Source organism: Mytilus californianus, unplaced genomic scaffold, assembly GCF_021869535.1.
Source record: "Mytilus californianus isolate M0D057914Y unplaced genomic scaffold, xbMytCali1.0.p SCAF_11, whole genome shotgun sequence".
Classification (NCBI taxonomy): Eukaryota; Metazoa; Mollusca; class Bivalvia; order Mytilida; family Mytilidae; genus Mytilus; species Mytilus californianus.
The window spans coordinates 20,554,527-20,580,585 of NW_026262593.1; the positions used below are offsets into that span (position 1 = coordinate 20,554,527).

At 32.2% G+C, this 26,059-nt stretch overlaps 1 protein-coding gene across 1 annotated transcript; it reads right to left on the minus strand.

Moving 5' to 3' along the window:
• Window positions 1–13,027: 13,027 nt before the first annotated feature.
• Window positions 13,028–25,644, minus strand: LOC127720814 (uncharacterized). Its single transcript, XM_052227565.1, has 7 exons — window positions 25,614–25,644; window positions 25,337–25,488; window positions 23,122–24,322; window positions 20,561–20,695; window positions 18,535–18,633; window positions 17,885–17,976; window positions 13,028–13,435 (listed from the first exon to the last, which is right to left on the minus strand). The coding sequence occupies exons 1-7, from the start codon at window positions 25,621–25,623 to the stop codon at window positions 13,028–13,030; spliced, it is 2,097 nt and encodes a 698-aa protein (XP_052083525.1). The 5' UTR covers window positions 25,624–25,644.
• Between the last annotated feature and the right edge of the window lie 415 nt (window positions 25,645–26,059).

Genomic DNA, 26,059 nt, shown 5'->3' on the forward strand with positions numbered 1-26,059 from the left:
TAAAAGAAAGTTTGTGATTATTCTTTATGGATAATTTCATTACACGAGCTTGGGATACAATAGTCAAGATTCATATCATATAATCATTTATCAAGAAAGATTGTTTATTCATCAGCGTTACATCGTCTGCTGTGTTTCTTATAACATGTTTTATGAACAACTTTACGACAGAGAATACATATAATTATATATGTTTCGACCTTTTCCTGCCACCAGGAACATATCGTACAGAACATACAGAACAATCTCTTTCTTTTCGACCCGGCAATTTTCTCAAATGTTGGTTATTTCTTTCATCATTCAAGACCTCAAGAGAGGCACGATTTCTTGTCATATGATCTTCGGAAAATGTCATCAATGAATAATTGTATAAAATGGAGGCGAGATCTAACATTGTGAGAGTTCTCTTAATATAAAACTTCTATCGTACCTTAATATGAAAAATAATGTGTTCTTAATTCTTGACAGGCGTACAATAATTATTCACTGTAATTTAAAATTTTATAATTGTTCACAAAGTTCTTAGGATTGTGTGCGCTTTTTTTCTTTCTTTCTTTTTTTAAAAAAAGACTAGTATGGAGGGATAATACGTTGAGAGAAGGGACAAAATAATAAATGAGTTAACACATGAACCGATCGAAGTTAGATTATTTGTATCTCTTGTATCCAACCCCTTGATTTATTATTTCTGTTTAACTGTTTGGCCTTTCCTATCGTATGCCGTATATATAAATATAGTCTCAAAAATTTGAACGCAGTAAAGTTTTTTCATTAAAATTTATTCCATGCATAAACATTCACTGGTGTTTTTTTTTAAAGGAACATGGGCTTAAAACTACCTGTTTGTTTTCAAGACAAACTTCTTCATTGAATGAATTGTTGAAAATCAGCATGAAATAGGCAATGGGTCTGGCATTTCTCGGCAGCATTCTTTTATGTCCTACATTTCTAAAATTGTGTGTGATCCCTAACTTCGGCCGGAGGATAAACTCGAAACCAAGGGTTAGGATAAGCCATAATCCGATGGATGCATTAATGGATGACGTCATTAGCTCAATTACGTCATTAATGTGTACTGCACTTTTTTGCGTAATTTTCATCTTTTCGCGTTTTTGAGGGTTTTTTTTTATTTTTTTACTTGCGTTTTTTCTCATCCGTTCTTTGTAAAGGTATTTTGTTCTTATTTGAATAATTTCTATCTTCCATATTTTATGTATTTACATTTTTACTTATATTCTTTTTACTATGATACATTTTTTAAAGTAAACCCTTGAAAATTTCAGGAAAGTAAGCCTAAAATGCATATATAAATATACTGCAAAAGCGCCGAAAAAAAGAGAGTAAATTTGAGACTCTATACTTCTAAATATAATAAAATTATTATATCTATTATTCTATAATATTTATAAAAGAATCCTTACATAGTTTTATTTTCATAAATTTCATCATGCATATTTTTTAATATTGATAAAAAAACGCGCGAAAATTACAGGATAGAGGAATTAAATTTAGCGCAAAAACGGCGACGTCATAGTACATTACGTAGATCATAACATTATTTGAATTGGCCGATGAATCGGCCCTTTGGCACTGACAGGAGTATGACTTTGGGCCGATAATCGGCCCTGTGGCACAGAACTCGTTAATCTTTGTGTTTTTTTTCCGTTATTCTTTTTTCAAATATATATACATGTATTTATATATAAAGTGAAAAATATGATATATGCTTGTTCCAAAAATGCAGGTTTTATACTTTTGTGTGCGTTTAGATGATAGTGAAAGCCCAGTACAATAATTGTAAAACTTTTGGAAAGGCGAGTCTTGGGATAATATTTCAATTGGTAAAGGGTCAATGAGCTGATTTTATCGTATAAGGCAAACGTTCTATAGGAGCCTCACGTGAAGACAAATCTACACATACCAGTTAATATGTATCTGTGGTTTCATTAAGTTTGTAGCATTTTGAACTTTTCTCAATTTTGCTGTTTTAATGGCAATGACTGCCATCTTAATAATTTGCAAAGAATGATTTTGATCCACCATATTCTGTGAGAAAATGCTCTTTTGATATTTTTCCAATAGGGTTTAATGTAAAATATTTCCTCTGTTTTCATAGCAATGGCAGCCGTTTTGAAAATATAAAATACTGTTTGCACATTTTTACATTCTGAGCAATATTACCATAACATTTCATTAAGCTTGGTCTAAAAGTATAAGATTTACAATGATTTATAAATTTAAAAAACATCCACATTTTGCAGCTTCCATGGTAACCGAATCGATCTTGCACATTCCAAAGTCAAGATCACAAGTTCACATGATGGGTCGTATTATGACATAATTCCATTATTATCGGTATATCAGTTTCTGAGAATTTTAATGGACAAATAAGAACAGAGGCGTTCTAGAATGTTGCTTTTAAATTTCGAATTTTTGATTTTTTAAGTAAACAGTGGTCATCTTGCACATTTTAAAGTCACGTGCATAACTACGCTTGGTGGTCCTCATAATGGCAAAGTTTCATGAACATTGGACAATACAATTTCTGAGAACTAGTCTGGACATAAATTTACCCGACCCCAAAAATAAGAAGAAAAAAAAAAGAAACGTAGAATAACAATATGTCACACCATTGGATAACCTTTTTATTCATATCAATGATTATGAGAAAATGGAAGTAAGTCATATTGTAACTTCGGGTCATTATATAATATAATTCTGCAAAATAACATCACTGGCTTTATGCATATGGTTATTGCGTTTTAAATACCTTCTGTATGTGGTTTTACGGATATTTTATTTCTGGAGATTTCCCAGAGATGTATTCATATTCCAACAAAGAGAGATAATGGGTGTCTATCACAGTGCTGTCTTAAATTCGTTACATTTCATAAAAATATTTTGGAGGCCCATACACAGACTGTCGTATAATTACAAAAAATAAAAATGGACTTAAGAAGAACTTTCTTTAACGAGAATAATCAAACTTGGCATGCTAGTTATAATAAGAACATAATCGTCTATCTACTCATAAAGACTTTGACAAAAACGTTTAATATTTGAAACTTAAAAATAAACGTACTGTTTGAGGTATTGTTCTGTTTACTTCGATTTTATCTTGAATCTAATAATTCACCAAAATATACAACTACATCATTCTTTTTCTTCGCCATTTAAATTTTTTCAAAGGCCAAAACAGTTATTTAAATCATCTGTTATACATAGGATCACATGATCAATTTGAAATAATCGGAATGTAGGTAATATTACCAACAAAATTACATCTTTTTATTTTAATATGAAAAAAAACAGAAAGAATATATTTGCCTTTAGCCGTATATTTAAACGAACACACAATGTAAACCCAGTATAAGAAATTCCAAATTGTCTTTTTAAATCAAAATTTTATTTATTTATCCATCCATATAACGGAAGAGATTGTTTTAGTTTTTCTCCTTGACTAAATTTATGTATGTTTCGGGAATTAAATCATCAATTCGATGTAGGTATTCATATGAGCGCATAATGCGCACTTAAACCGCAGACTTGTTTCTGTATTGATATTAATTGGCAAAACTCAATGAAAATCAGTATAAATTCCATTTGATTGGAAAATTTAACAACATTTGCTTTGATTTGTTCGAAATTCTAAGTATGTCTACTCCAAAAATAGATGGATTTCCTAATCTGTATTTGGATTTCCTTACCTGAGATCACCCCCGGTTTTTGATGGGGTTCGTGTTGCTTAGTCTTAGTTTTCTTTGTTGTGTTTTGTGTACTATTGTTTGTCTGTGAGTCTTGTTTTTAACCATGGCGTTAGTTTATTTTCAGCTTATGAGTTTGAATGTCCCTCTGGTATCTTTCGCCTCTCTTTGGCAAAACCTTTTGGAAAATTTTTGTCCTTAATACTCAACTACTTCGTACTGTTATTAGCCTTTTAGGTTTTTTTATTCGAGCGTCAGTGATGGGTGTTTTGTAGACTAAACGTGCGTCTGGCGTACAAAATCATAAGCTTGATATCTGCGATGAGTTTATTTACAGTTAGGTTGATAGTTTTGCTCTTGATAATCACATCCTAACTTTTGCGGAAATTTTGTTTGAAAAAGCCCCTTACTTTCGATACGATCCATGTTAACTCATTGATCCTGTGGATAAACTTATTTTTAAAGGATATTAGCTTATTACCGTAATGACATTTATGGATATTGTTTTTGTCGGTACTAACATTGATTTTGTTTTTGGTGATTAACAACTGAAAATGTATTGTTTTGTCTACATCCTGTCAATATTATGTGCTTATGTTTGAGCATACTTTTATAACGTCTTTAAATTTCATATGTTGGATGTGTACTGATTGTTACATTATCCTGCGATAATTATTTTTGTATTGGATGTTATTGGCTTTGAACTAGCTTTCAGTCATCTTAGATCGTTTTTTTTTTTATCTTTCTTTTGTCTTAATGTTAGCTATTATTTTTTGCGCTTTGTGCCAAACTGATGTGGCAAGCCATTAAGCATTGTTCTTTTAGTTTGTTTTATATAGTGTTGGTACACTACTGTCACAGGTTAGGGAAGGGTTGAGCACTTACCAACATGTTTAATCCCGCCGCATTCTATTATACCTTTTTCAAGTCAGGAGCCTGTAAATTGGTGCATGTCCTTTGTTGGTTTAATCTTATAATTGTCATCGCGTATTGTTATTATATTATCATATATAAAGCGTTTTTGCCGTTCTATCTGTTTCAAAATTTGTCATGTCGGGGTCTTTTATGGCTGACTTTACCGTACGATTCCAAATGAAGTGGGATTTAATAACTTGATGTCATCGTACAGCCTCAACAATGATTAAACTCAAACCGTAAAGGACTATAAAATATATATGTTCTATGACAAAAGGTTTTGAAATTAACAAAATAAAACGTTTAACAGCATCAAACTTTTTTAGAGCAGCAAAACAAACATAAAATGTATCACAAAACAGTAGCTAACATTTAAATATCATTTTTTTTTCATGTGCACTTATACAATTTTTTTAATCATTTTGAATTATGGAATGTATCTCCCTCGAGCTTTAATTTTTTGTCTGGGTTTGGATTTACTCACGATCTTTTTTGTTTTACCAATTCTTCAAAAATTGTATTTAGTGTTAAATTTTCAAATAGGCTGACCTCGAGCATCACTGAAGAAACAATAATTGTCGAAATACGCATCTGGAGTAATGCTATAACAATATAGATTCCACCACTGCATCAAGTGTGTTACGATATTTTTCCACTCAAGACAGTTAATTATTTTTTTTGTTAAACCAACTTCCATTATTTTATTGCACTTATAGTTGTGAACAATGCCCCTTAGAGTTACAACAATGAAGCTAAGGTTCCTCCCTGTGTTGTTAATTTCTTATGAAACCAGGGGATTTCATGAGCAAACATATCATACATTTATATTCTGTATTAGTTGCATTTTACAAAGTATTTCTACGAGCACACATACATATACATATTTGGTGACACTTAAACGATCAAAAGAGAAAAAAACGGATTTTAGTCCGTCATTTGTTTTGAAAATAAATTCGAATTTCAAACCAAAGTAGAATTAATCGAACAAGCATGGTTGGCCACATGATTTGTAAGATAATTTCATGAAATGGTAAGTAGTTATTGCATTTATTATGATTTTCTTTCAATATTATCGTATTATTCAAATCCAAATAATTATGACGCCTTGCAAGTTAAATTTTTATATTTAAAGCACGAGACTTGCCGACCTTTTTAAATAATTAAAATTTAACTGTTTAGAGTGGGGAATTATCGTAATACACGAGTTATAGTGGTGGAATCTGTTTCTCTAATGATTTTTAGACGATATCTAAACAAAATTACACATAACTAACATCTTTAATTGAAACATTCATTTCAATCATAAAAGCATGAAAGAACTGTCTATGTCCCAAAAGTGCCTAAGGTTCATAGTCTACTAAAACACAGCTATTTTAGTATAAGCCATTCTTGATGTTCATTTGTTAAGATGCATATAAACTGTACATTTGTAAGGACGTAAATAATCTGAAACATCTATGAAATGTAGTATAATCAGCTGTGTATCGGTTGAAGCGCATTCAAACTGTAAATATGTAAAACTCTTTATAAAATGTATATCTTTGTGAGAATATAAAAGAAAATTGTATATCTGTAAAGATGAATTTAAACAGATAAATATTTTTACAAATTTACAGATACACATCTTATACATATCTTTACAGATGCAGTCAATTTATTTACAACACAATAGCTTTAATTTATATGCATCTGAACACATGTAGTTTGTATACATTTTTACACATGTACAGTTCGGCAAAAAACATGTTAACAAATATACTCTGAAATTGCTTGTACTGATGTAGCTGTGCAGTAGTAGTAGAAATATGAATTATGATACTGATTTCAGGATGTAAACTTTCTAAAATTACCTAAATCAGAAAAGCATTAGAACACATCATTTGGAGGATAAATCAGTAAGCGATAAGAACATAGTAAACATAAGTGAAAAATATCAACCAGGGGACAACCAAATCCGTGTCCGTGTTAGGCTTCCTTAGTTGTAGTATAATGTAAAAGCAATAAACTCTAAATGTGCAATCATAATACATCATGTTACAAAGCAATTTCTACTGGACAAGCAAAAGAGATGTTTATGATGGTCTCGTTTATAAACATCGTATCTTCGATGAAATATTGATATTGAAGTAATATACTACAATTTGTTTTCTTTTTTACGGATGATTTTGTAACCATAGGAGTTAGTTTTTTTTTATTAGGGTGAGGGTTATGGTTAGGTTTAGGGGTTAGGGGTTAGAGTAAGCTTATGATTAGGGTTGAGAGTTTGGGTAGGGTAAGGGTTTAGGGTTAGGGTTAGTGGTAAGGAAAAGGATTGGGGTTAGTGTTAGTCGAACTGACAATGCCATGGCAAAAAACAACAACGATCAATACACAAAACAACAGTATACAAAACAAAACATAGAAAACCAAAAACTGCGCAACACGAACAACAAAAAAAACCAAGGCATCTTAGGTGCTCTAGAAGAGTTACCTGAACCAAATGTGGCACCTTAGTGTTATTCATATAAGTACGAACCCAGTAATAAGTCGTATCCGGTAGGTCAAACTTGATGAAAAGATGATGCAATTGTGGATACGATATTTGCATCATATCCGTTGTCATATGTGAAATAGATACTTCATAACGATCAGCCAACTCTTTACGACGTCTGTTAAATTATCGCTGCAGGAATGTTGCTTCATAGAAATGACAGGTTCACAATTGTGAAGCTAAAATCATCTCCTTTGTCGTAAAGTTTTGTTTTCAACCGACACTCATTGTCAATTTCGAGATGTAAGTCAAGGTATGAGGCAGAGTTAACTTATCTCTTGCATCCTTTATTTCAAATTCAGTGGGATAGATGGGTTCAAAATAGTCAAGAAATCAAGCATCTTGATATTGTCAGTTTCATAGAATTCATTGTTTGAATCCGATGGATATTTTACAAAGAACGAGTTATCCCTCCCTGGGACTAGATATTTGTATCTACGTTGGCCATTCTTTTTTTAAGAAACAAAGAAGGCCAATATTTTATTTTTTTCTTTTAGTTTGGATAAGAGAAAACAAGGAGTAAAGGGGAAAAAGTCAGATGTTAAAATACCATTGCAAGAGGAAAGTGACGTACTCTTACACAACTTTGGAACTTTTTAGTATCTGCATCTGATTCACGCCGCCCCTAGGGTATGTAGTTTCATAATAACTTTGAAACCCGGATTTTATTATGGATATATTGATGCTAATAAGAGGTTTCGTGGAGCACTTAAAAGACCAAGCAACATAACGTTGTTTGAAGGACATTTATGTTAATTTAGGTATCCAGTACAGTGATTTTAGATCCAGTGATTCATTTTTGGTTGAAATTCCAATGGAATGAAATATAACATATAGAATAGTATGATCTGCTTACAACCATGTCGAGCTAAAAAATTTCTAAACGCAGAATGAAAACAGAGTTCACAGATATAAGAAGATGTGGTATGAGTGCCAATGAGACAACTCTTCATCCAAGTCAAAATTTATAAAAGTAAACCATTATAGGTCAAAGTACGGTCTTCAACACAGAACCTTAGCTCACATAGCACAGCAAGCTATAAAGGGCCCCACAATTTACTAGTGTAAAACCATTCAAACGGGAAAACCAGCGGTCTAATCTATATAAAAAACGAGAAACGAGAAACACTTATGAACCACATCAACAAACGACAACTACTGAACATCAGATTCCTGACTTAGGACAGTTGCAAACAATTGCAGCGGGTTTAAACGATTTAATGGTACCAGACCTTCACCCTTATCTGAAACAATAGTGTAGCATCACAATATAGAAAGACACACTATAAAATATCAATTGAAATGGCTTAACTCAATCAAAAGACATATTAACACAAGTGAACATACACTGAACGAATAAATTTGATCTATGAAACAATGTAAATACAAAATCAAATAAGGAATGAATAATTAAAGTAACAGTATTATACCGCTGTGAAATGTTAAACAAATTCAGAAAAACAACGATAACCTTAAACAAAAATCCGCCATTTACAATAATATTATACACAGATAAATGAAAATAATTTTGTTGTTAGGTATACAGTTTAAAAGGAGAAAGGAAATATTTTTACAAAATAAATAATTTTGATGTTCATAGTTCGAAGAAGTGAAAATTTATAGTAATATCAAATACTTATCAAAGCTGGTATATAGACAAGATATAACCCTGAATAAGTAAACATTAAATAACAAAAAAACATAAGAAAGTACGATTTGAGAGTACTCGCAGTTACTGACAGCTAGTTAAAAGCCCAAAATAATTAATAATAAAAAATCTTGCATGAGAGACTAAAATCAACTAAAAAACATCACAGGGATTTAGTATTGTTTACTGCTAGTATTCATCTGCCTTAACTGCTTTCTGTGTTTAAGTTAATCGTCGTCTCTACCTACAGGAATGTTGTTACTAAATCGTTAGTTTTAATTAATTTTAGACTCTGCACTATATTTATTTGCGAGTTAAACGGATGGTGGACATTTCATCCTCGAGGGTATCATCATCCAAGAGGTCAATTGTGTGCTGACATAAATGTTAATGATGGTCTCATTTATAAACATCGTATCTTCGATGAAATTGATATTGAAGTATTATACTACAAACTTTTTTCTTTTTTACGGGTGAGGGTTATGTTTAGGGGTTAGGGTAAGGTTAAGATTGGGGTTTAAGGTTAGGGTAGGGTAAGGATTAGGGTTATGGTTAGGGTTAAGGAAAGGATTGTGGTTAGCGTTAGTCGAACACAAACTGACAATGCCAAAAAATGGCAAAAAACAAAAACGATCAAAATACAAACAACAATATCCTAAACACAACATAAAAAACTAAAAACTGCGCAACATAAACAACACAAAAAACCAAGGCATCTCAGATGCTCTAGAAGGGTAACCTGAACCAAAATGTGGCACCCATAGTGTTGCTCATGTTAGTACGAACCCGGTGATAAGTCACCTTCGATAAAAATAGGACTTGATTGGTGTAACGATAATTGGATCATATCCGTCGTCATCTGTAAAACAGATATTTCATAACGGGCATCCAACTCGTGATGGCATTCGTGAAAATAATGAATGGAAGATTTCAACTTCACAACTTGACTTGAACTCTTGGCTTAATATCTTCTTTATAAGCAGCGACCTGCTATCAAGGAAATCATGACAGGAAATGCAAAATCTGGGATATCGTATCAACTGGGATTTATATACGCCATATGCAGGTGCTACTGGAATGTTGCTACATAGAAATGAAAAGTTCACAATTGGGAAGCTGAAATCACTTCTTTGTCGTAAAGTTATGTTTTCAACCGACATTCATTGTCGATTTCTAGATGTAAGTCAAGGTATGAGACAGACTTAACTTATCTCTTGTATCTTTTATTTCAAGTTTGGTGGGATAGATGGTTTTAACATAGTCACCAAACTGTGAAATATTTAGTGAGAGGACATCATATATATAGCCAAACTTTAAGTTAAAGGATAATGCTCCTGTATGATGTCGGCCTCATATTAATGAAGAAACAAATCGACAAAAAGAGGCACACAGTTAGTTTCATGGGAAATGAAAAACCCGTCCTCCAAATATGTTGTCAATCAAGAAATCAAGCATCTTGATATTGTCAGTTTCATAGAATTCATTGTTTGAATAAGAGTGATGTTTTACAATGTACGATTTATTCCCCTAAAATATGCAGTTTCACAATATCTTTTAAAAACAGCTTTTATTGTTGATAAAGTTGATGTTAAAAATTTAGAACGAGGTTTCATTGAGCATTTGGAATTCCTAGCATAATAAAGTTGTTTGTAAAGACACACATTTAAGTTAGGAATCAAATACAGTGATGGAAGATCCAGTCCTTCATTTTTGGTTGAAATTCCAAGGCAACACAGACCAGACCTATGATTGTTCAGGATTTTCTCCTTGGTAAGTGTCGTTTGGGTAAATGATGAGTTGCAAGTCTTTCATCAAGCAGTTTATGAATGCGATTTACACACAAAAACTATGTTGTTTGGGCTTTGTCTACGGGGACAACAAATATTTGTCATGGAGGTTGACCATGTGCTTACCAACATTGGAGCTCTAAAGATCGATGTAGCATGTGTATTCATAGACCCAGTCAGTTCGTCTAACTATTAAATTCATGAAATTGGGTTTAGTCTAAACAGTTTTTAATAATTTGATTTCAATACTGATTGATTTTTCTATTTATGTAATGGAAAACATTAAAACAACTGTATTTTTTGTTATAAAGATGATTCTCCATGATGTATATGAACATGTCAAAGTATGAAGTTTATAAAATAAGGCTGTCATTTATTATCTGTTCCTTAAAAAAAACCCACCTGAATGTAGATGTCAGCTTTTGTGTAAATGTTATTCCTCGTCATCAAGAAATAGTATGTTCTGGTTACAAACAGGTCAAGCTAAAATTTGCCTAAATGCAGAATGTAAACAGAGATCACAGATTGTTCACTATTCATTTGATTTAATTACTTTGCGTGTTTTAGTCAATTGTTGTGTCTACCTACAGGAATAGTGTTACAGATTTTCAATTTCAGACTCTATTGTATCTTTTTTCAAGTAAAACGACTGGTTGACATTTCATCCCAACAGTTTGTTTTTTTTAATTTTGGTTTCGAATTCATTTCTACGTGGCAACTATTGCATCTTGCAATTGTTTTTTTTTTTCGAGCGGCACTGATTAGTCTGGTGTTGACAAAACCAACGTAAAGGACTCTTATTAATAAGCATAGTATCTTCGAAGAAAAAGATATTGAAGTATCATACTAGAAATAGTGTGATTTTGTATACATGTATGTGTATAATTTCTCTCTGGTATGACTATATAAACTCAACTACACATGTATAGACGTACAATCATTAAACATTGGTTGTTAGAATATATATTTTAATATACTGTATACATAATGATATTTCTATGTAATGGATATAAACTCAAATCAAATATATCTAAACAAAGTAACAAACAGAAGACGTTGCATCTGCATGACTAGTTAGCTGTTTTATATTTTACAAACTCAAACGTTTTTATCAGTTAAGTCAAAACTATATTTAATAAAGTAACCAACAGAATAACCTGTATTTTCACCACTAGTAAGTAGTTTTAAACTTTTCAAACTGAAATCTTTTAATCAATAAAGTCAATGCTATATGTAACAAAGTAACTACAAGAAGAAGTTGCATTTTCACCACCAATCAGTCGTTTTCTACTTTATAAACCGAAATGTTTAATCAGAAATGTCAAAACTATATACAACAAAGTAACCAACAGAAGAGATTGCATTTCAACAATTAATTAGCCATTTTATCCTTTACAAACTGAATGTTTTTACCAATAAAGTAAAAAACTATATCTAACACAGGAACCAATAGAAGAAGTTTCATTATCACCACTTATTCTTATCTATAACGTCAAAACTATATCTAACAAGGTAACCAACAGAAGAAGTTGCATTTTAACAATTAATTAGCCATTCATTACTTTACAAACTGAATTTTTTTTACCAATAAAGTTAAAAACTATATTTAACACAGAAACCAATAGAAGAAGTTTCATTATCACCACTTTTTCTTATCTATAACGTCAAAACTATATTTGACTAGGTAACCAACAGAAGAAGTTGAACTTTCACCACTAATTGGCCATTTTATACTTTCAAACTGAATGTTTTTACCAATAAAGTAAAAAAACTATATTTAACAGAGGAACCAATAGAAGAAGTTTCATTATCACCACTTATTCTTATATATAACGTCAAAACTATATCTAACAAGGTAACCAACAGAAGAAGTTGCACTTTCACCACTAATTGTCCATTTTATACTTTCAAACTGCAACTTTTTTTTTATCAATAATGTCAAAACTATATTCAACACAGAAACCTATTTAAAAGTGGGTCTAATTGGGGTCTAAGCGTGACCCAGGATTGCCGATTTTTTGTAAGCGTGACACGTGAAAGTCAAATTATTGTGTCGTGAAAACGGGAAATGAAGTCTAACGGGACACGGGAAATTACAAAAAAAAAATGAGAATTGCTTACGTACATAGTGTAAGCGGGATACGGGAATCTGACAAAACAGTAAGCGGGATCCGGGATGAGAACCCCCCAATGAGACCCCCTTAAAAAGGTGCATTATCACCACTTATTTTTATCAATGTAGTCAAACTATATCTAAATGAAGTTGCATTTATAACCACATATTCACCAACTTGTAATTATTAATAGTTTTCTTTGAGTACATTACTCTATGTGTTGAAATGAATAAAATACATTAACTCACAGGAGGTGATTTAAATACACTAAAACAATTTAAACAACAAACTAGGTTATTTTGAACTGTGTATACTCGCTGACAATAAAATCATGTTTTTTCACGGACATCAGGGGCTTTAAGTTCCGTCTCTGCATCTTTGGTGACTTCAATATTTGGATTAGTCGACTTTTTCAGTATTGGCTTCTTTCGTTGTGGTTGCCTACCCGGCATTGGGTATTGAAGAGAAGCACTGTAAGTTGGACTTTCTATGGTTGTAATCTCACCCGGAAGATCCTCTTTGTTTACATCACCGTGGCTGCTTGGTGACCCAAAAGATTTTTTGTCCTTCGCAGAGCCATAGAAACCGGACGAGAGATTTTCAACTGATGCAATTTCTCCAGGCATGTCAGTTATATCAAAAGCTTTTGTGTGAGGTTCTACGTCTGCTTCAATTTCAACTGTGCCAAAATCTTCAACTTTTCCCATCAACCAGAATGTTCTCATATCACCTTTTCCCTATTGAACACAAATATGCAAAATAAAGATAAAATACAAGATAATGATAAAACAATAATGAATAAAAAAAGAAATATTTAAAGTACATAGTCCCAAAAGTACACTGTTTTAATCCGCTAAACGTTATTAATGTGTTTATTTGTGTTTTGAGTAACTTTTGTCAAGATTGAAGTCATATACCAGGAACAAATAATGGTAGAGTTGAACGTGAATAAAATTGCAAATATATCATACTACAAACAAGATAAAATTGAGAATGGAAATGGGGAATGTGTCAAAGAGACAACAACCCGACCATAGAGCAGACAACAGCCGAAGGCCACCAATGGGTCTTCAATGCAGCGAGAAACTCCCACACCCGGAGGCGTCCTTCAGCTGGCCCCTAAACAAATATGTATACTAGTTCAGTGATAATCATCCAAATTATACACAGGAAACTAAAATTAAAAATGATACAAGACTAACAAAGGCCAGAGGCTTCTGACTTGGGAAGGCGCAAAAATGCGGCGGGGTTAAACATGTTTTTTGAGATCTCAACCCTCCCCCTATACCTCTAGCTAATGTAGAAAAACAAACGCACAACAGTACGCACAGTGTAACTCATAACAATACAAAAACAGGTCCGCAATAAGTGGTGCACAGTTAGTCTCCATTGGAATTCCGATAACTTGACGATATACGGAATCTCCAAAGCGAAGAAAAATGTTATCAAGTAAAAATTCAAGGGCAGATATTGTATCAAAGCATGTCCAATTGACATAGTTCTTTTGTTTGTTGCTACTAAAAAATGACCTAAAAGATTTTGAACGTATGTATTCGCATTCCGACTTTTTAAATGCCCATTTAATTAGGTGTGTGAGTTTTTTCTTAATAAGAATATGAGGCAAAGTGGTATATAGGGTAGAAAAATCAAAACTTTGAACAGATTCAAAATCACCAATATATGCATGCAATTTATCAAGTACTTCCAACGAGTTTTTGACACTCCAAAAGTTCTCGCTCGGACACACACACCATAATCTAGTATATTATAAAAGCATAAACCTGAAGCACTCTACTGTCTCCACACGGCACTAAAGACAAACTCTGTAAAAAATAAAATTGAGAATGGAAATGGGGAATGTGTCAAAGAGACAACAACCCGACCATAGAGCAGACATATATAGACCAACAAATGGCCATAAACTCAAAGAAAATGTTTTTTTACAATGAGTCCCATACTCTTAAAGATCTTCATTTAACACAAAGTTGCATAAAGAAACAAATATACAATAAGGCATAAACACAGACGATCACGGATGTTCTTGCCCCTGAACGTACACATTTACAAATTGCTTTTTAAGTTTTCAATAATTCTTTCTTTTTCATTCAAAAAACTAACTTTAATAGAAATAAAACACCTGACATAATGTTTACTCCGGTAATCATAAAAAGACAAGGGCTCAAAAACTAAGGACAGAGGTTTCCATCTAATTTCAGAACTGCTAGAAATACTTTTCAGTTGTTTTCTTGCGCCCCAAATCAATAATTTCATGCATAACTCTACAACGTTTTGTCCTTTTGGGTATTTGCTGTTCATGTCGATTTCTCTATTGATTTTAATTCGTTGAATATGGTTTAATGAATTCTAGATTCATTTTCCATTAGGGTTTTTAATATTAGTGGTACTCTTTGACATTTCCTTAAACGTCATCATCTTCTTCATTTATTTTTACCCCCAAACGAACAAAGATATAATCAAACAAAACATTTTGATGATTTAGGCGTTTCAACAGGAAGTGTAACGAATACTATACATGTATCGCGCATTTTTTTCTTCAAGCGAATTAATTGATTATGAAATTTTATTCTAAAGTTTTGAATAAGTTGTAAATATATTATTTCTAGGGCTTGCACAATATATGACGGTTTGGGTAAGAATTAATGAATAAAGAAAAAAGTAAAAGCTCGTCAGCGATACAAGGCAAAAAGAGGCAATGATTGGACATTAAGTTGTTCATTTGTTAATTACACACTTAACACTAATACTGTCCATAGCCAGAAAGCATGGTTATCATTGGTTAATGATTTTCATTGTTGTCGTTTAAATCAAGTCGATGGTTTCCTTTTTTATAATTTTTTTTACATTCTGATATCCTCAGGGCTTTTAAGCGTACTAAACTGAAATGGCTTTGCTCAATGCAAAAGGCATAGAGTGTTGACATCTTTTTCCTTTGGTCTTTAATGGATAGTTGTCTCATTGGCAATCATACATCGTCTCTTTATTTTTAATTTTTTTATTAAATTATAATTACTTTTACCAAGAACTACCTTTAAAGAGTGAAAGAAATGTTTAAGACGAACATACTTGGTACAGAAGAAATGTGTAGTAAAAACTAATTAGAAAGATTTCAATGTGGAAAGTGCGAAAATAATGGCAACATCACCATTTTAACCTTATAGTAAAGCAGCGTTTTTCTCTAAACCTCCAAAGTGTCTAACACTAATAAATGAATTACTCTTTTTGCAAAAACATCTTAAAACATACATGTATAAGGATGATAATGTCATTGGATTAAATTTTTCAATCAATCAAATGACTTAATTAATAGAAAAAAAAAGAAGAATGTGACTGAGTTAACGAATGCCCCCGCTCAAGCTTTACAATTTTCCACGTTAAAACGGAGCATAACTCTAGAACGGTAAAAGACTTACTGCCTTAATTCGAACTTTGTCTGTGTGTTGTAGTTTTTAGCATTGTGTATGAGTTTCATAAAATTTGCATGAGGCAACCTTAAGTTATAGTGCGGAAACAAAAATGGGACGGCCGGAAAGACGGAAGGACGGAAAGACGGAAAGACAGATGGACTCAATACCCACGTCGGCTGCGGCGGGGGCATAAAAATGTAGAAGGATAATGTTGTCATTAACTCATTAACTAATTATATTTCTACTTCTATATTTTTGAAGGCACGAATCGTTACGACAAAACTCGAGAATCCCGAAACGTCCTTAAAACAGAAAGTAAACAAAGCCGTGTCATACAATTGTAAATAAACGCAATAGTAGTATACCCTCTTTTCATTAGTCATAAATCGATTAAACTGAACCAAATCCGGGTCACAAACCAAAACTGAGAGAAACACATCAACTATGAGAGGAAACAAAACGGAACAACAGAAACACTGAACTGCTATAAAAACAAACGTCAACATACATAAAAAACGGACTACGTGATAACAACTGTCATATTCCTGACTTGGTACAGGACACTTTAAAGGAAAGAAAAAAAGGTGGGTTGAACCTGGTTTTATGGTTAGCCAAACCTCCCGCTTATATGGCAATGTTAAAAACACCGCTTAAATGACAATGTTACGTGACAGAAATAGGTATATGTAAGCGATTGATATAAATTGAAATTGGTCAAATGATTTGCCGAATTTAAGAAGCTAATTCATTAAACTTAACCTGTTTGTGCAATCGATAATTAGAACTGGGTCATCATCATTGCATAGATGGACATGACATAATATCTCTGTCACAAATTAACCTTCAGAATTTCACATTTGGTAATCGGAATGCTGTCGCTCTTACCACCTCGATGGCTTAAAATAAAATCAAAATAAAATATTTTCCAACATGTCTTGATGAATTAGATGTGTGACATTACGAGTACTGTTTCCCCCTTCCCATTCACATCACATTATCTCGGATTTCTTTTTTGTCAGAGTTGGTTTCTTATTACTCACTTCTTACATTTTCTATAAACTGTTTTTTTTTTTGTTTTTTTTTTTTTTTTACGTTTTCACCTACAATTAGTAAGACAACATTGATTACATTCTCAACCTCGTTTTTTAAAAGTTGACCACCCATTTTGATTCTTATGTAACCGGAGAGCATGATTGATATTACAAAATTTCGGAACTCGAGCCCGGGACTTTATTACAAGGCAGTACCTCCCTAATGTTGGCACGGTAGAATTTCCTGGCCCATAGGGATAATGGTAGCATTTTTTGAATTTTCAACACTTTCTAACACTGCCCAAAGTTCTACATACACAGTTACCTGAAGTATTATCATTATTATATTCAGAATTAATTTGAATATGTATGATGACCGTTTACTTTTTTTGCTATTTTTAGAAACCTAAGGCCACTAGTGCTTTTATGTCTTTTATCATGCAGCGAATACATAATTTCAAAAATTTATTTTCACATGTATGTAAAATTATTTCATATTTTTATTCACCTGATTCATCCCTCAGTTTGGGAAAGCATGTTCAGTAGATAATGTATTTTTTGTCCAATACATTGACTTAAGTAGACTACACAAAAGAGCAACCTAAATTCCGGAATGTAAATACTACCGTGCCACCTAGTTCAACCACTTACGGCTGGCTAAGTATCTATTACATGTACAAAGGGAAGCAATCCCGTCACATTTATACAATACACTTTCAATGTATACTACCTTAACTGAAACGCTCCCTCTTTTCTTGATAGTGAACGATTTCGTCTTCCTCAGTAACTGATATGTAGAATAGCTGATATGTATTTTATTTGCTGAAAAATAAACACTTTTTTTAAAAGTCTACACATTTTGTTTGAAAATTACATAGGCAAATGGTTTATTCTTAACTAACTGCATATTAAACATCACGAATTGATTTTTTCTTGCTAAAGGAAGACGGATCGGGTGGTTTTAGAGTTGACCCCGTTATGTTCTTCAATATATGATGTGTAAAGATGTGTTGCGTCCAAAGAATTGTTTTGGTACTGAAGTTTAGAGTATTGCTCATGACAGGTTATAAGTCGCATTCGGTCATAATCTATATAAAAGGATGATGGGATTATAGCTACTACAAGCGGAACATATACACGGTCATCTATGACATCGATATTCCAAAGATATCTCTTGTAAATAGCAACCTTATATCATGAAAATCATTATAGGATACACAAGCTCTGGAAAAGCTTAACAACAGCGAGATATATACTGCATATAATTATATAACTATTTACAAAAGGAAAGTTGACAACAAAAAATATGAAATCATCTTTAAAAAACTTTTTTAAAAAATCACATAAATTAAGAATATGATTGAAGTTGTTTTAACTTACGTTCGCTGTGTGCCTTCATTCTTGATGCAGTATTGACAGTATCACCAAATAAGCAGTATCGTGGCATCAATGTTCCCACAATCCCAGCCATACATGGACCTAATAATTATGTAGATACCATTAGTAATGCCTCAATCATTTTTGAATGCGTTTAACTTTCATTGTTTTCAAATTCATTGTAAATTCAGAAATTTTATAGAGCATTTATTGTTGCGATTACGCATGACAGACCAAAATGTGGGAATTATCATTGCGATTACATGAAAAGCTGCACACAAATATATATGTGTCAGATTTTAGAATTCGAGTTCTTATTTATTGCGATACTCGCCCAGTCGAAGTATTCGCAATAATAAAAACCTCGCAATAGTTTCTGAATTTACAGTAATATGTATGTTTTCTTATGATAGTAATGTTTACTTCAATTTAACTGTCTTTTAAAACAACATGTTATTCGACTTTTTGACAGAAGAATACACACACAGCAATCAGTTATATAATAAAAGAGAATAAGTAAGTAAAATGTAATCCAAAATGGTATTGTGTGAAACCCTCATTAAACATGAAACTAAGGATATGTGGTATTATTGCCAATTAGATAACTATTCACCCAAGTTCAAATGAAGTGGATGTAAGAAATTATATGCACCGTACAGCCTTCAACAATGAGAAAAATCCATACCGTATAGTCGGCTATAAAAGGCCCCGACATGAAAAATATGAAACAATTCAATTGAGAAAACTAACAGCCTCATTTGTAACACAACAATTTACGAAAAACAAATATGACAGACATGAACCAACGACAACAACTGAACTACAGGCTTCAGACTTGGGACAGACACATAAAGAATGTGGCGGGGTTAAACATGTTTGTGAGAGCTCAACCCTCCCCCTAACCTGGGTCAATGGTGTTACAGCACAACATAAGAACAACTATAAAAATCAGTTGAAAATGGCTTAACTCATCTGAGTGATACCGATACAAAGCAGAAAAACATCTAACAAAAACACAGATTCGTCATCTCAATTCTTTGATTTTAAGATTAAGATTGTTAATTGAAAAATGATGATTTCGTCAGCATCAGTTTCCAAAATGATTAAAGGAGCACATTTTAAGATTTCAAGCACAGTTAAAGAAAAAAGATACAATCCCATTACTCTTTTGATTGCACTGCCTTTTTGAAAATGTTAATTCGAGTTGTGTGCTAGGTAAAAGCCCATTATTGTCATCATAATAGAATTATATGCAACTGCCATACAAGTTGGAGGTTTAGCTAGCTATAAAACCAGGTTTAATCCACCATTTTCTACATAAGGAAATGTCTGTACCAAGTTAGAATTATGGCAGTTGTTTTCCATTCGTTTGATATGTTTGAGTTTTTGATTTTCCCAATCGTTCTTCTTTATAAGTTTGTTGGAGTAGTTTTTGAGTTAAGAGTTGACCTCTGTAAGTGAGTTTGCCATAATGATAAAGTATCTAACAGATCATATCAACTATCAGCAGACTGTGTAAAATTAACAATCAGAAAACTGAAATAATCGCTTTTGTCATAATTTTTTTTTAAAGAGTTTAAGTTTGTCCAACGACACCAATATTAAGAAAAAGATTGACATACACTCTTGTCTCTAAATTCCAACTTCACAGTGATATATGTAATACAAGTATTCAGTGAAAAAAAAATTATCCGGTGTATGGAATCATCAACATATCTGAAAGTTTCACAATGGAATTGTACTAAATGTTTTTTCCTTTTTTTTTTGTCTTTAAGAAGGCGTGTGATATTCTTATCCATATGTTATTTAGATCAATTCGGCTAGTAGGGTGAACAATACCCATTGGAATACCGACTAAAATCGTTCTCTTAATTTTATTGTCTTTATTTACATTTTCTTTGGTATTTTTCTGCCCTTTTATTTACATAGTTAGTACACCAATTTCTCGACACAGTGTTGAAAATGAGAGTTATAGTCACTTCACTGACTATATAATGATAAAGGGGTCAATGAATTTTAGTAAGTTTACCTGAATTAATCCCTATTCTCAACTGAATAGATCTATTACTGGACAAAACCTTCATTACAGACACAGTACGAAGCATGTTGAGGGCAAACTCAGCAATCTCGAATGCATGGCGGTCTTTGTTTCGTTTTGGCAATCCTATAATGGTCAATATTACTTGATTCAATGTATAAATTGCTGAAATTGTGAGTGCAAAGACGAAAACTACCACACAACTATAGATGAGGGTTTGGATGGGGTTAACAGAAGATAAAATAAATACTGGCAACAAATAATGAATAGAGAAAAACAGGCAAAAAAATAAAGAAAAGAGAATCGTGGGGTACAAAAGTATAAAGAATAGAGAATCGTGGGGTACAAAAGTATAAAGAATAGAGAATCGTGGGGTACAACAGTATAAAGAATAGAGAATAATGGGGTGCTAAAGAATAAAGAATAGAGAATAATGGGGTACAAAAGTATAAAGAATAGAGAATAATGGGGTACAAAAGTATAAAGAATAGAGAATAATGGGGTACAAAAGTATAAAGAATAGAGAATAATGGGGTACAAAAGTATAAAGAATAGAGAATAGTGGGGTACAAAAGTATAAAGAATAGAGAATAATGGGGTACAAAAGTATAAAGAATAGAGAATCGTGGGGTACAAAAGTATAAAGAATAAAGAATAGTGGGTTGCTAAAGAATAAAGAATAGAGAATAATGGGGTACAAAAGTATAAAGAATAGAGAATAATGGGGTGCAAAAGTATAAAGAATAGAGAATAATGGGGTACAAAAGTATAAAGAATAGAGAATAATGGGGTACAAAGTATAAAGAATAGAGAATAATGGGGTACAAAGTATAAAGAATAGAGAATAATGGGGTACAAAGTATAAAGAATAGAGAATAATGGGGTACAAAGTATAAAGAATAGAGAATAATGGGGTGCAAAAGAATAAAGAATAGAGAATAATGGGATACACAAGTATAAAGAATAGAGAATAATGGGGTGCTAGAGTATAAAGAATAGAGAATAATGGGGTACAAAAGTATAAAGAATAGAGAATAATGGGGTACAAAAGTATAAAGAATAGAGAATAATAGGGGGCAAAAGTATAAAGAATAGAGAATAATGGGGTACAAAAGTATAAAGAATAGAGAATAATGGGGTACAAAAGTATAAAGAATAGAGAATAATGGGTTGCTAAAGAATAAAGAATAGAGAATAATGGGGTACAAAAGTATAAAGAATAGAGAATAATGGGGTGCAAAAGTATAAAGAATAGAGAATAATGGGGTACAAAAGTATAAAGAATAGAGAATAATGGGGTACAAAGTATAAAGAATAGAGAATAATGGGGTACAAAGTATAAAGAATAGAGAATAATGGGGTACAAAGTATAAAGAATAGAGAATAATGAGGTACAAAGTATAAAGAATAGAGAATAATGGGGTGCAAAAGAATAAAGAATAGAGAATAATGGGATACACAAGTATAAAGAATAGAGAATAATGGGGTGCTAGAGTATAAAGAATAGAGAATAATGGGGTACAAAAGTATAAAGAATAGAGAATAATAGGGGGCAAAAGTATAAAGAATAGAGAATAATGGGGTACAAAAGTATAAAGAATAGAGAATAATGGGGTACAAAAGTATAAAGAATAGAGAATAATGGGGTACAAAAGTATAAAGAATAGAGAATAATGGGGTACAAAAGTATAAAGAATAGAGAATAATGGGGTACAAAAGTATAAAGAATAGAGAATAATGGGGTACATAAGTATAAAGAATAAAGAATAATGGGATGCAAAAGTATAAAGAATAGAGCATAATGGGGTACATAAGTATAAAGAATAGAGAATAATGGGATGCAAAAGTATAAAGAATAGAGAATAATGGGGTGCAAAAGTATAAAGAATAGAGAATAATGAGGTGCAAAAGTATAAAGAATAGAGAATCGTGGGGTGCAAAAGTATAAAGAATAACTGTGGAAAATTAAAATATAAGGTAATGAAATAATGATTACAGAAATGAATGATGTACAGAATAAAATAATCATATAATACATAGTCAAATCATTATATAAGGACTTTACAGAATAACGTTATTTTTAAAGATAAAACAAAATGCGGTAAAATTTAAAAAATAAAAACAAAAACAAAGGAACCCCATCCAGACCCTTAAATATTTAAATATGTAAAAATCATAAAGCTAATGTATGGTATGCATGCAGAAGCAACAATTCTGCATTTACCATTCCTTTGCTGCGTTGTTCTTTTTAGGTACTGTTTTTTTTTTTTTTTTTTTTTTGTTGTTTTTTTTATTGCAATAATTATTCTTTTTTACAGAATAAAAATAATTTTAATCACGAATATTTGAGGGTTTTGTTAGTCTTAATAAAATGTTTAATATCACAATGGAAGAAAGGGTATCATTCTATTTTTATTATAATGCAAATAATATCAAAACCTGATGTACCTGTGTTACAGTCGTTTAGTTCAATTTTTTTATTAAAATATTAATTATATAAAAAGAAGAGGAAATAAAACTTTTTTTTTGCTAATGATGCTATAAAGTTTAACCTGATGCAACCATATAACAGTCGTTGATAGTTTCCACTTTGTAAACATCAAAATCATCCAAAATATCATCTACTGTGTTGTACAAAGCATTCAATAGCTCAACAATCTCCATTGGTGTAAGATCGACTGTAAGTTTGTCAAACCCATACATATCAGAGAAACAAACAGTGACCATCTTGAAAAATTCAGCGTCAACCTTCTTCTTCTTTTTTAGCATATCTGCAACCTGTCTTGGGACCATTTGGTATAATAGTCCGTCTGTCCTTTTCTTTTCCTTCGTGAGCTCTTTGGTTTTATCAACAAGGGTTAGCGCGTATGTCTGAATACTGCTGGTTAAGCTCTCTGTTGCTACGATAACAACAGGACAGACAAGGATAACGATGACAAGAAGTACGGCGTTAATAGCGAGTTGTTGCGTGAGGCTATCAATTTCGTTATTAAATTTTGCAATTACAAATGCACCCATTTCTGTCTGCACGTTGAATAAGGTATCTAAATATATTGTCATGTTATCGAAAAAGAAACGAGCTTTTTGTACGTCTACGGTAGCAATGGTTGAATTTATGAATTGAATTTCGGCTCGAAATTTCTCTATCGTGGCTAAAAAATTAATGGGAAGGTTTTCTATGTTTTCAATATAAATTTCATCGACCACAGTAGAATACATTCCAATACTTCTCATGTATGCACGAAAGCTGTGTAACCTCAAATTATAATTTTCAAAATAAGTACGCGATTCGAATCCTCCTCGAGCATAAAACATTGTACCAAGAGCACGTTCGACTCCTAAGTTTTCCTTAGCACTTGATAATTTCTGATAAGCTACTAGCAATTTCCAGATAAGAGAAAATTTAGATTCAGTGATGGTATTATATAGCCATATTATTATAGTATCAATGCTTTTCGAATAGAAATCAATTTCATTTTGGATTGATAGAACGTTTGGATTGAGGACCCTTCGATGCTCTTGTAGAAAGGCAAGAAAATTTTCCTTTGATAAAAACATAACATTCAAATTGTCGATATCGCTTGGCCAGGTCAAATCCAGTGTAACTTCATCCGTTTTCGCGTACTCGGACAGAAGAAATGACTTGGTTTCCGGTCCAATGGCGCTTAAATAAAGCACACTCATGTCTCGTTCAACTTGGAGGCGATGTACGAGCTTTCCTATATCGATGCTGAAGTATAGTGCAGATCGTCTCTGAAAAATAAATTTTAAATACTGTAAACCAACTAATTTTTGCGAGCGATTTGTGTTCGCGACATTTTTGCGAGCGATTTGTTTTTCGCGACTTTCGCGAGTAGAAAAATAACGCGAATATAAATCGTTTCGAATATTTTATACTTGGATCTTTCCTTATTTGACTACATTGCGTAAATTTTAAAATCGCAAAATGAAATCGATGCGAAATGGGCTAGAAAGGGCTAATCGCAAAATAAAATATTCGCAAAATTAAGTTGGTTTACAGTATACATAATATCCTACAATTAACTTGTTAATATAATAAATTAGTAGTCAACAAGGTCATTTATGAGTATTTTCCTCTATAACGGGTAAGTTTATATAGATTCTACCACTGCATCGAGTGTGATACGATATTTATCCACTCGAGACAGTTAAATTTTCAAATTTAAAACGCGAGGCTCGCCGAGCGTTTTAAATATTTAAAATTTAACTGCCGAGAGTGGATAAATATCGTATTACACGAGATTTGGTGGTGGAATCTGTTTCCCTAATGATTTTCAAACAATACGCAGGCAAATTTATTCCTTCTTTTCGAATGATCTGCAAAAAGATGTGTTCTTTCTATGTGACGTCATCAGGCATGGTCGCCTTTTTTCATGCCGTCACAATAGGAAATTCAGAGGAAAGCAAGAAAACTCGACGTCATAATCGGATTTTAACCAATGAAGAACTGAGATCAAACGAACCACACGTTGATTAAATTTTTTTTATACAATGGGTGCAGAAAGGGATAAATTGACGAAGAATTAGAGAAATATAAATACACAACTGATAAATAATGTACTCAAAAAAGGTATTTTTCAGACACTTGTATTTCTATATCGTTATTGAAACTGACAATATTAATTCAAAAATCAGAAATCTGTTTTACAGTTTTTTTTATGTAAACAAAGGGAATCTTTTTAGTAAATAGGTATATTCAAACAAAACATTTTTTGGACCTGTGTACACACAATATTCTAGTTTTACCTTGTAATACTCTTCCCTGAAGCCTACACTATCAGCAAGGGTATAAACCGTATAAGCCCAGAGGCCTAATATTGGCAGCACATTCAAACAGAGCATTTTGAATAGCTGGATTCTTTTACCAGACTGAGACAGTGGCTCATCACGGCATATTCCTGGAATTAAAACCGATATAGGAAATATTGTGTTTATAAATTAGTGAAGCTTCTACTTTGGAACTCTTAAACAATGATCTTACCTATTTTTTAACAAATATATTTCCAAAATTTTATACATTTACCTCTTCCCATAAAAGTTGGTTGAAGAGCATCAATCAAGCCTGAGGAACCACGAAATACTGAACTTGATGATGAACTGAAATATACTGCGACGTCATTCTTTCTCTTCATAGTTTCCATCATCTGATAGTTTCTGTTAAAATAAAATCAACGATATTTGATATGATATTTCGTATGATATTAAACTAAATGTATTACAAGCTTTATTTCTGATCTACATGTAAGAATGATCTCAGATCAATGTAATGGATCAGCGCTGATAAAGAAATTCGATTGCCTCCTTTTTCAAAATGCCAGAGTATAATAGTCTTTGTTACATGTATGATTCATTTTGTCTTTAATTTCAAGTTCAAAAATTACGTTACTGTACTGAATCTATGTTTGAAACTCTAAGGGGTAATTTTACCATTGTAGGTTTTGGCTGTTTTAGCTAGGTTTTGACTCAATA